We start from the raw sequence: 12,786 nt of genomic DNA on the forward strand, positions 1-12,786 counted from the left end.
TTTACAAACTAATATAATTTCAAATCTAAATTATCATATCATATCAAATTAGCATATTTGACTTATCATGACTTCATACTTCTTCCAATTTATCCATTATGAAATTGAAACTGTTTCAAATTTCAACAACTTATGTCATACATGCATGACATAGGTTAGTATACATGCGTAACATATTTCATAATTATTAATTAGTGTATTGGTAATTAGAGTTATCTATCTATTATATATCTATATTTGAAATACATTTATTGATGAATTGGCGACAGGTGGCATTTCCCCTCCCTCTTGTCCTTCCTCTTTCTCCTTCATTTCCTATCTTCTTCCTCAATTTTTGGCGGTTAATTTGAGGTTCAACCCTTCTTTCATCCTCCCCTTTCTCAATCCTTTGACAGAAATGACCTCTTCTCTGTTTACTCTTTTTTCCTTTCTCATCTCTCCTTTTCTTATACCATTTAATTTCTCTTTTGTCAACCAATTTCTCCTCATCTTCTTTCTCTCCCTCTCTCTCTCTTTCCTTTTCTTCATCCCTCTCTCTTTCTCTTCCTACAATCTCTTAATAACATTTAAAATAACCGGGCATAAATTCAAATTTGAAAATGGTTGAATGAATGAATGAATGGGTAAATAACGCATTCTTTAGTTCAATTCCGGTTTTGTTTAGCAATATTTTGTATTATAACACGTTATCTTCCCTTTTCATTTTTCTTACCTCCGGAAATTTGCATAATTTTTCGTCAATTAATTCCAGTAATATTACAAGCGATTATTTATCTAAACTTACTCATTTCCTATCATCTGTCTTCCTGTCTAAAAGTTCCTCACTTACAGTGTACGTCATAAAATAACCCGGATGTAATCCGGATCCGAATGCAATACGATCACGTAGTATTTTCCAAGTGATCCGGATGTAATCCGGATCCGAATGCAATACGATCACGTAATATTCTCTGAGTGATCCGGATGTAATCCGGATCCGAATGCAATGCAATCACGTCATGTCCTTTTTTGAGTTATGTGCTATCGACAAATGATAATAGACGTATGGGAATCATCAAACAAGTCACTGTGATATTTTAAGACTATGGATATCCGTTGCTGATATTAATTAAGCTGTTGATGATTATCTTATCCGGTTAACGAGAACATTCAGTAATTGATATCGAAAAATTTTTTGTCCAAAATTTGATTCAGCCGTATTCGATAGATATTAGAATCGGACCTGTTCATATGATAGTAAAGATTACTTGGGAAACTACTTAAGATTCAAATTAATCGAATTTTAAATTATCTAAATGTTTAATCATATCTGGTATGCAATTTCTTTGCAAACTTTACTGAATATACGGTATTCCAGTTTTTAAAATTTCAATATATCGTAATCATCCGGTAGGTATATGTTGCATGTATGATGAAATTTTGTTGATTTTTGAAAATGAGATGAAATGAAAAATAATTACCATTGTTCTGGGCTTAATGTTCTGCAATGAGGGCAAAAGGAGGTAAAGAATGATCGGAGGAAGAAGGGGGAGAGAGAGAGAGAGAGAGAGTGCGCAATGTGGACAATGGAGAGGCGGAAAAGTCCGAGATGAATTGTGTAACGGTGAAAAAATTTCATGAATGATCATTTGTCACTTGGATTAGATTGGGTATACAAATGGACAGGAAATGAACCATTCCGAATTTTTTAAACTTTTAAATTTGAAATGACACTTTTTTTTTGAATTTTCTTAATTGATGAAAAATAAACGATCTTTTTTTTTTTTTGCAAATAACAAAGCAAAAACATACAGGCAGCTGTCATGGCGATCATCTATTCGTGGGTTAGTCCCATCATATCTTTCATATCGACAAATGACAATCTTATTTGTCTATAATGTTTACTTGACATATGTCAAGTTTTACGTAAACTATTTTGCATAAAATTTAACTTGCGTTAATTGCGCGTTAAATTTCATCTACGTCAATTATCTTTTGATGGAGATTGTCTTGAAGGAATTATTCAAAATTTGCAGATTATTTATAAAAGTTTAAATTTGACATGGACATATCATGTCATGGAGGAGTTTATTCAGCAAATCATCATCAACAACAACAACAACAACTCCCGACATTATACGATCCACAAATACCCACAACCTCATATGAGCAATCATCATTACCAAACATTCCACAACCTCATCATCCAGCAGGTTACTACGATTCATCGATACCACATTATCCCGCACCTCGGTAATAGCATTTTTCAATATTTTATTTTTAATATGCAAAATAATCATGGAAATGAAACTTTTAAAATTTGTTAGAAAAGTGATAAAAATCAAAGATTATAAATATATGTCAATTCTATTTGTATCAAATATTAAAATTATTTATTTATATTAAAATTATTTTAATCTAGTGTGCCATATCCATCGATATCAATGCCAAATAGTCCAATGAGGACACAAATAAAATGTGAACCACAACAACAACAACAACAACAATCACAACCATTACCACAGTATTCGGAACGGATGACATCAACGGTTGATAATCGGAAGATAATGAATACTCAAGCTTGGATGAATGATCATCGTTTCATCAATTATCCCCAAGAACAACAACAGCACTACAGGACCGGATCGGCGGTAATAATTATCACTCTTACAATTTCATTAATAATTTTTCATATTAAACAATAAAAGTAAAATGGTCGAATTTAATGACATTAAAAATGTCAAAATTTTTTAAAATTTTGAAATATTTGATCATTTTTTTTTTGCAGCCTTCATCAGTAATGTCAATGTCTCGAATGAGTCATATAAGTAGTGCGACAGAAGATATGAGTATGTTAAGTGTCAATACACAAATTACCGAACTCAGGCAACTAGCTGATTTGGTATGCAAACTTTGAAAAGCTTAAAATTTACAATCTAGAACTAAAATATTTCCATACATGAATTTAATTATCTAAAAATAAGTTTTTTTTTCCCCTTGTTGTAACTTACGAATGAATGTAATTATTTATTTTCCTAATTAATTGATCTAATCATAATATCATTGTCGACAAATATTAATATTTACAAAAATGATCTTTTTGTTGTAACCTACAAATGTCTGTAATTGTTTGTTTACTTAATTAATCAATGTTAATCATGGCTTCATTTCTAACAAATACCAATATTTGTTTTAATATTTGAACAATTATCCATTTTATTTTAGCGAGCGCAAATGCATACATCAGCACCATCATCCTCATCATCTTGTGTGGAAAATATGGGACCAGATCATATTAAATTTATTGAAACTGTCAACAAATATATTGAAAAAATAACTGCTCATGTAAACAATATTGATAAGGTATAAATTAGGACAAATTTTTCAATCATTTTCTTGGCTATCTTTGAATTCTATCAATATTTGTGTAATTAATTATTCGGCATATCAATGAATTTAAGCAAAAAAAAGGCTAATTTGAAAATGGACATTAAATTATTTAAATAATGCTATAATTATTGACAGTATATATGATTCTTGAAATGACTATAGTAAAAATCACCTGAATAAAATAATCTCTTCTTTAAAAAGATGACTTATTTCTTTAGAATCTTTTCATACCATTCCGATTAGACATTAGATTCCGAATTATTTCTGAATGTTTGTTTTTTTTTCGGAATTTCAGTTTTTATTATCAGTAAATCTAGAAAATCTATTATTCCAAATGGAAATATCGATTCCCGGTTACTCTTTTCAATTTTCATTTCTAATTTTCAATACCAGAACTAGTATTTTAGCAATATGTTTGACTTAATTGAAATTCATTTTGTAGAAAGTAGCACAAGAAATGGTACGTGCTGTATTTATGATGGCAACAAGGAATGATTTTGAACGAGCTGATATTGATAAATTGGAAAAAATGATGAAAACTTTGATACAACGGTGGTTACGACAAAATGATACCGAAGATGATGTTAATTTTCCCTCAATTCTTTCCAAGTTTTTTCTTTTTTTTCAAATTTCTAATTGCTCTACAGAGACACATATAGGTATATAACTGATAACCGAATGTTTTTTTTTTCTAGCATTCACTTATCGCAAAGTTTATGCTTATAAGACTTCTTATTATCAAATAATCAAACTTAAAGCATTAATTTCAGGTTGTAGAAACAGTTTTACGGATAATGACACGATTCTCTGCTGATGGTAAAACGAAACAAATTATGTCAAAAGTAAATTTCATTCTTAAATTTTTATTTTCCTTTGAATATAAATATTTTCTAGTTAATTGCTATATAAAATTGTATGCTATAAATTGTTTAAATAGTCCTTTTTTTTGTTTCTTTAAATAGTTGACGAAGAATTAATATATACTTTTAGTAACTAATTAGAGCAAAAAAATTTTTGTTAATCTTTTATTAATTACTTCTTGAAAAAAAAATCAATTTTTAAGTGGATGATACATTATCCGGACGAATTACTTGAAACATTTGTACGATGGATGGAGTTAGTTCTGTTTCATTTTCCTTTTAACTGTTTGAAATTCATATAGAAAATAATTTCCTGTTATCCTCAAATGTTAATTAGGTTAATTAATATCTTTAAATGTTTCACTTTTTCCACTATGAATTCTTTGCTAAGGATTCTCTCTGTTACTTTAATTACATGAATGTTATGATCGATATGATTTGTTAAGATAACAATGATAACGACAGATTAAAATATTCTCTTTCATATTTAAATTTCACAATTAATTAAATGTTGCTATTTAATTATTAGAAGCAAATATTTATATGTAATTTTTAACAAACAAGTTTTTAGTCCAGCACAAAAATCTTGTAAATATGCTTTAAATACCGTACATTCATTGGTCGGAATGGTGGAACGACATCGATATGGAAAAGATATTAAAGAACAAGTAAATCTTATTTGCTTATTTGTTAGCTATTTCTATTAAGTTCAAACTTCATCTATCATTTCTAAATTTATTCATGTAAGTATTTTTTGACTATTTATGATTTAATATCATAATACTATTCAATAATGAGTAGAATTTTTCAAGTGAATCTCAATCACAACTAATTAAATATTTCACTTTCTAATTCATTTTTCTTTTTAAATTATGGTCTAGTGTTTCATTTCTTAAATTATTTTAAATTTAATTTCATTTTAAAGATCCTTGCTCGTACTACACGTGTTATGAAAGAAATGGATGAAAAAGGTGATCAATACTTCATCAATACGTATAAATCAAAACAATATGTTTTTGATCTTGTTCGACGTGTTTTTAATGGTAGCGATACATGGAGGGTTAGTTAATCATTGTAATATTTTGTGCTTTAATAATTAACTAATTATGATGTATGATTTCTTTTTAATTTAATTAAATCTTTGAAATAGTATCAATAGATGAATTTAGAATGGATATTTTTATTAACATTCTATTCAGGCTTAAGCTATTTGAAATACCATTATGATATCATCAAAAGATTGATCTCTTTTGTTATCTCATGTAATTTAAAAAAAATATATATATATGAAAAAATAGGAACATTTTAAATTTTTGTTTAAAAATTAAAATTAAGGAAAGAAAATTCTAGCAATCATTCGAATTAAAAGGTGGCATTCAACTTTTACTACGATTACTAAAGAAGGAAGGAAATGAATCGGTAGTGTATAGAATAGTTCGGGCAATTTTTGCTATGGTTTGCTCAACTGATCTTTCCTACGCTAAGAAATTTGTTCAACTTGATGGAGTCAAGGTAAAAAAAAAAAAAATTATAAAAAATATCGAAAGATTTGGAAGTGATAGAAGAAAGATAAGGAAAATCTTTTAAAGGTTCTTGTAAGATATATACAATGTCAACAATTAATTAAATAATTTTAATGATGACAAATAAATTGGATAAAATCTTGAATATACCAGTTTACCTAGTGATAAACCGTTTATTAATTAAACGATTAATATAATTAACATTAATAAATAAATTCTATTTGCTATATTTTACACCGTTTAAATTAACTAATAATTTGATGCATGTAGAGAGAATTTTTAAATGCATATTTTAATCAGTAATAAATTTTTAATATTTCAGATCATATCATATCTTTTGGCAAATCCAAATTGCTCTGAACGTGTTGCACTTGATGTAATGCTTTGCTTACGAGTTGTTAGTGATGTAGATGGTGTAAGAAATGCTGATTTACGTGAAACAATTAGTCGTACACTTAGTATGATGGGTGTTTTTCGTAATAATCCATATTTTTTACATGTTGGATTTGATTTTCTTGGAAATATATCAGCAACATGTAATGGTAGCTCTAATGCTAATAAGGTATCATTTAACTTTATATAACTAAATATACATATTATCTTCTTAAAAAACTTACTAATAGTTAGTTATCGGTGATAATTCACTGATAATTCGCATTGATGATTTTTCTGTTAGTAATTATTAATAACTTTATACTGATAACTATCATATATTGATTTTCCTATATTCACATAATTTTCATATATTCTGTCAAATGAAAATTTTAATGTTTTTGAAAAATTTTACGTGTAATTATGAAATTTGTTCTGTTTAAATTTTAGGATTTCATAGCTGATTGTGGTATTATCGAAGGAACGATCAATTTATTGCAAACATACTACAAAAGACGTGATGAAACTGTTGTGAAAAGTTTAATTTCCTCAATGCTATGGTCATTACACGTTTTTACGGGTGGTTGTTCTTCACCGGAACGTAATATTAATGTCAGGAAACGAGTAAGTATTAATTTTTACCAATTGAATTGCTATTTAATTTCAAACATTTTCAAATTTAAAAAATTTCGCAGAAATTTAAGAATCCAAACAAAAAAGAAAAAGACACAGTTGCAATAGATAGACAGGTGGATACATGCATATTTTTATATTCGTACGACTTAGGGGAAATTTGTAATTAATTTATTAATTAGAATAGTCTTAAACTTGTTACGAAATGTTAAACATATTATTAGCTATCTAATATTTCAGTTGATAACATTTGAAGGAGCTCCAAGTTTACTTCTATATGAACTTGCTCATCCCGTTGATCTCAGTTCACGTCTACACGTAATGAGCGTAAGTCCCATAATCTTGGTTATACCATCTTTGATTATATTATACTACGTTTGATCAGCCTTATCATTATTTTATCTTTATCATTATTTATTCATTTATTGTAGATATGCTTTCTTCATTTTATTGCATGCGTCTACGAATATGTCAATAATGATGATGTGATAATAAAATTATCGCTATCATTAGTATTATCAGTATCTGAATATCTTTTATCAACATTAGCAATAAATTATTATCAATATACTGATTGGAATAAGGATTATTACCTCTGAAAAGAAATTTTTAGTTATTCGCACGATTGGTAGATGCAGATCAATTAAATCATCCTCCGATACTGTTTGATATCAGCGTTGATAATAATTCTTTAACTGATGTTCTGTTTGAAATTATCGCTACAACTGCAAATACTATGGAAGTATGATTTTTTTCTTGCCCATACAATAAGGATAATATATTCATTTACTAATAAGTTAACTGATAGGGATTTAAGATACCTGTATGTATTGATAAAAGATATCGGTAGAAATTGTTGCATATTGATTTAGTCCTTTAATGACATTGTTCATTTTAATTAGTTCGAGAAATATTTATTCCACCAAATTACCTTTAAATTATTCAAATCTACAAAACAAAAAGATCGAATCAGGTAAATAATTGTAAAACTGAACTTCATTTACAGGCTGATGAAAAAGGAAATCATCAAAAGAAATCAATAATTCAGAAAGCTTACAGTTTATTAATCTCTCTGTCAAATTGTAATACTAATTTTGGTAATGCTATCCGATATTCATGGTACAGTTTAATGTATCTCTGTTTATTATATCATGCAATTAATTACTTATAACAATCACAGAAACGATAATTACCCAATGATTTAGGAGTATTTTGTTGTTTTTAAATTAGTACTAAATGACGAGACTTTTTTTTCTTGACGATGTTTCTTAAACATTTTTTTAATCCATTTAATTTTATAATTTATAAATTTGAATTTGAATCTTTATTTGATTTTAGCAGTTTTCCATTCCACAAGTAGAGAATTAACGGATTTTCTACGGGAGAATTTTGATCTGCAAAAATTGTTACACTTACAATTCTATCTCATTCTTCTTGAAACTGATAATTTTAATCATTTTTCTGATATTAATTTATTGATATTTTAGCAGTTCATATCAAATTTGGGATTTATTATTGGGTTGTCAAAACGCCGATGTTGTCAAGAGTACCATTGATTTTCTGATGTTTGTTATCAAAGATGAAGCTGTTCGTGAACAGCTTTCTAAAGATTGTACTTTGGTGGAAGCTGTACGAAGTTTGACAATTCAAATGAATGAAAATGGTAAATTTTAAAAGTAAAATCTAATTTTGATACAGCTAAATGTGCAATCGAAATATAAATGTTAGCATTTATTAATATTTTTAATTTTCTTTTCTTACATTTCGATAATTTCAGGTTCAGCAGCTCAATTTTTGTTGTTTCATTTAACAACTGAATCTGATACTATGGTTTCATTCACACCAATCCTGTGATTTTTATTAAAGTTTTTTTTTTAAAAATTTTCACATATTTTTAGTAATTTCAAATTAGCAAAAGTAAATTTCGACTAGCAATTTTGTTTTTGTGCATAATTTGTTGACCTTTTCGTTGACCTTTTCATGCGGTTTCTCTCATTTCCTTCGTTTCTTTTTTTTAGCATCAGATAAATAACTGAAGAAGTGTGGAAATGTTAGAATAGTGCGATTTTTAGAAAAAATATACTCCCATATATGTCGAAATCGCTTTTCAAAATAATACCTGATTACGGTATTGATAACTATTTACAGTATATTGTGGGTTATTTTGAGAATGCGGCCTAAATTCCATGTTTTGCATAATTATAACATTTTTTTGGATGAAATTGCACATCATTCTTTAATTCATTAATTTTCACCCCTCACAATAGTGATAACAGCGGTTGACATAATGTTGACATACAACTGAAATATATTATTTATCATGTCAAAAAAGGTCATATGGTTTTCTTCTTATCTTGTCCATTAATGAATAATAAAGGTGATCATAGTTGATTTACTCGTGAAAGTTATTTTACCTATTTATGGTACGTGTGTTTATTTCTTCTTTGCTTTTTTTTTTATTTTTTATTCGCTTTTGATTGTAATGAAATTTATTATTAATTTTGTTTTGTTTTTTTTTGTATTATAATTCATTTCTTTTCGTCACTTTTCTTTTTTGCATAATTGACGTATGAAACGTAATTTCACGTATTTATACTTGCTAACGTTTACAATCTTAAACATCCAATAATAGCACAAAAAAAAAAAAGAAGGGATGAACAAATAGACAAAATAGTTCCTTGTATCAGTAAGACTGAATGTTAAGCTAACAGCTATCCATGGAATCATTATTAAATGAATATTTCCACTTTTTAATTCAAATTTTCATCTGGCTCTTTTCATTTTTTCAAAAAGTTAAGAGAAAAATTTTTGATCTAAAAGAAGTTATATAAGGAAGAAATGTTGGCATAGTAAGGTTGGGTAGATTCAAAATGAACAATTTTTTTCATCTTTCTTACTAATATAATGCTAGGATTAGACCATAAAACTATACGAATTTAGTAACAAATATTTTAATTAATTAATTGAAAGTTTCAAAACTGCCAATTAAATTTCAACCTTCAAATGAAATGGTAATATTTCCTCTATTCTGATGAATATTATTAGCATGCAATAGCAACTGATGTAGTAAATTTTCTTCATTAAAATTATTCGTGGGAAAATTTTTCAAGTATGAAGGTGTGGACCTTGTTTGTCCTTCTCGGTATTATTTATATTTTGCAATTACAAAAATTAGATCTTCTCTGTTCCTTTGGTATTGTTTTATTCCTAAGTCGTATGTTCCAATTTATTTTACTTATTTAATATCTTAGTTTTAGCCAAGAATTACTTCAAATACCTTCCTCATTTATAGAGCCTAAAAGGTGACAAGTCTTACTTTGCTAATAATATCCAAAAGATATCATTTTTGATTGTATCAATAATAAGTGCTTTTTTTTTGGCACTCAAATGTTTGAAAGGTAATAATTATTCGAAATGGATTTAATTTAAGCAAACTTTTATTTTACTTATTTATGACTTTATTACTTATATTTCTTGTATTTACTATGTACACATATATGTTATATTATAGTTCCTAAGAAGAAATACTTAAATTAATGATAACTGATAAAAATGATAGCCGATAAATAATATAAATATTAAATGTTTTTCAATCGAAATTCAAGTATTTCCAGAATTTTAAATGTTAGCTAAAATTTTGGATAATCTTTTCAGTGATAATATGTTTATTCTCATTCGGTTAATTCATCATAATCAAAAGTGATCTGTTTATTTCACTCAAGAATATTTGATAAGATAAATTAATAAAATAGCTTGCTTAATGCTTACATTTATACAATATTAGACATTTTAATTTTCCATTCAACTTCAAAATTGTAAGGCTTATGATAGAGTATGGTGTGACAAATAATGGGACATAAAGAAAGTTGTTGATTAAATATGCTTAAAAAGGTAAATTACGAGAAAATGGAAAGTAAGGAAGTTTTAATTTGTTTCAACTTAATGTTTTACCATTCCCTTTTGAGTAGTCCGATCATAGCTTTAGTTTTATCACCTGATCTATTAATTGATTTTAATTGATTCAAAAAAAAAAAAAACAATGAGTCTAATGATGGTTCAGATTAGATAATGTTCGATAATGGAATAATTCTCAAAAAGTTTTATTCTATTGGATCAGTTATCTTTTTCTTTTGGATACCTTTGCAAAGGTTAAATTTGTTAAATCATCCATATTCAATCCAATCTAAAAATTCTTTTGGAAAATTTTAGGCACAAAGACAATAATTATTATACTGGAATCATTCCATTAAATCTGAAAAAGTAAAGTGAAGGTCTAAACTAACAATGGGAATTAAAAGAAGATGACAATTGACAAAAATATGACATTGAAGGAAAAAGAGGTAGCAGGATTGTTACCTTTTATATTTGTATAATTACCTGTCATTGGAACTAATAACGATGGAACACCAATTCATAAATAATATATTTGATAGTTGACAGATTGCTCAGATATAAGCAATACTTTCAGGTTGACAATTTTTGCACTTATCATTTGTTAATTTAAGCAAATAAGAATAGAGCTATACTGATTTGATAACACTTCAAATATTTTAGATTACAATTATTTTAGCCACATTACAATGCTGGCACATATTGTTTGGATAAGCCTAAAGTGTCACCTGTCACCTGCACATTAAACACTTGAAACATTCATGGTAACTTATTTCAATGACAATGAGATATTTGATACTTTATCATGCACGTATGCATATTTTTTTTATGAATTTTAAAATTAGCATGACAAATTTTTATTTTTGGATTTTAAAATGACGCAACTTTACAGGTTAGAGGTTGTTAGGTAAAGCACAGAATTTTCCGCAATTTAAATTTAAATTTAAAATTATAATAAATTTTTTTTCTAATTAACCAATTAACATGATATGTTTGTTTGAAAACCAAACTGGTGTAATTCAAATATTCCGTAATCAATTTAAGGCACATAAATAATGTTATCAGTTGTGGTGAGGGAATATATTTCAGTTAATTCGATAATTTACTACTTATTAAACACCAGCGAACATTCCGTTTACGTAAATTATGGAATAATTTCAAAGTAGAATTCCAGAATGGACTTTTTAGAAATCAGAATTTCTGAATGCATATTTGACTATTTTACGTCAATAAATACCTTATTTGAAATTCTCCGATGTCTAAAATTTAAACTTTCCAAATTAATTCTTTGAACATCCTTTCATACAAGATAAGATAATCATTAAAATCTTGTAGCATTTTCCTTTTTTTTTCTTATTTTATAAACATTTCGGAATTGCATAATTGAATCTAAAATATCAATTAATCATATTCGAAATATATCGATTAAAATTTTCAACTAAAAATAGTTCTAAATTTATTTACAATATATATACTGTATGGCTGAATGGATACTTTGAACGATCGCCTTTTCATCAGTAACATTTAAAAATTGCGCACATATAAATCAAAATTGAAAATGTTGAGTTATTTCTCGTTATAAACATATAATATGACAAAATATTCGGTACTGATAATAAAATTCACAAAATTAACTTTGCTTCCCAAAAATTTAATTAATTAACATTTTTATTTCAAAAAAATACCTTACAAAATGATTTTAATAGTTAATTTGTAATTTATATATATGCATAAAGCAAAGGTTCATAGAGTTTTCGGATGCTTTGAACAAAATATATCGAAACTAATTAGCACAATAGAGCAGTTTTACATACAATTTATGTAATAATAGCATTGATAATTTATGATAAATAGTTATAACAATAACAGTTAATGGTAATCATTGCATGTGGTAGTAACATGCAGATTTTTTTTTAATAATATGTGATAAGAATGACATTAATGATAATAATAATAATTAATAATAATAATAATAATTAATAATAATAATAATAATAATTAATAATAATAATAATAATTAATAATAATAATAATAATAATAATAATAATAATAATAATAATAATATAATAATAATAATAATAATAATAATAATAATAATAATAATAATAATAATAATAATAATAATAATAATAATAAT

The 12,786-nt window shown here is 26.6% G+C and overlaps 3 protein-coding genes across 3 annotated transcripts; 2 read left to right on the plus strand and 1 right to left on the minus strand.

The window, feature by feature from the left end:
* Nucleotides 1-223: 223 nt before the first annotated feature.
* Nucleotides 224-788, minus strand: LOAG_08361 (hypothetical protein; the record flags this gene model as incomplete). Its single annotated transcript, XM_003143893.1, has 2 exons — nt 224-546; nt 785-788. The coding sequence occupies 2 exons, from the start codon at nt 786-788 to the stop codon at nt 224-226; spliced, it is 327 nt and encodes a 108-aa protein (XP_003143941.1).
* A 1,253-nt stretch (nt 789-2,041) lies between these two features.
* LOAG_08362 (hypothetical protein) lies at nt 2,042-7,505 on the plus strand (the record flags this gene model as incomplete). Its single annotated transcript, XM_020447676.1, has 14 exons — nt 2,042-2,232; nt 2,402-2,630; nt 2,768-2,881; nt 3,205-3,342; nt 3,812-3,952; nt 4,140-4,211; nt 4,433-4,485; nt 4,801-4,897; nt 5,155-5,289; nt 5,580-5,741; nt 6,075-6,314; nt 6,575-6,748; nt 6,998-7,084; nt 7,371-7,505. 14 exons carry the CDS (start codon nt 2,042-2,044, stop codon nt 7,503-7,505), a joined length of 1,968 nt encoding a protein of 655 aa, XP_020302120.1.
* Nucleotides 7,506-8,320: 815 nt separating this feature from the next.
* Nucleotides 8,321-8,611, plus strand: LOAG_17956 (hypothetical protein; the record flags this gene model as incomplete). The annotated part of the gene is made up of 2 exons (XM_020450624.1): nt 8,321-8,420; nt 8,535-8,611. 2 exons carry the CDS (start codon nt 8,321-8,323, stop codon nt 8,609-8,611), a joined length of 177 nt encoding a protein of 58 aa, XP_020305669.1.
* Nucleotides 8,612-12,786: the final 4,175 nt, after the last annotated feature.

Source organism: Loa loa (assembly GCF_000183805.2).
Source record: "Loa loa unplaced genomic scaffold supercont3.161, whole genome shotgun sequence".
In the NCBI taxonomy this organism is placed as follows: Eukaryota; Metazoa; Nematoda; class Chromadorea; order Rhabditida; family Onchocercidae; genus Loa; species Loa loa.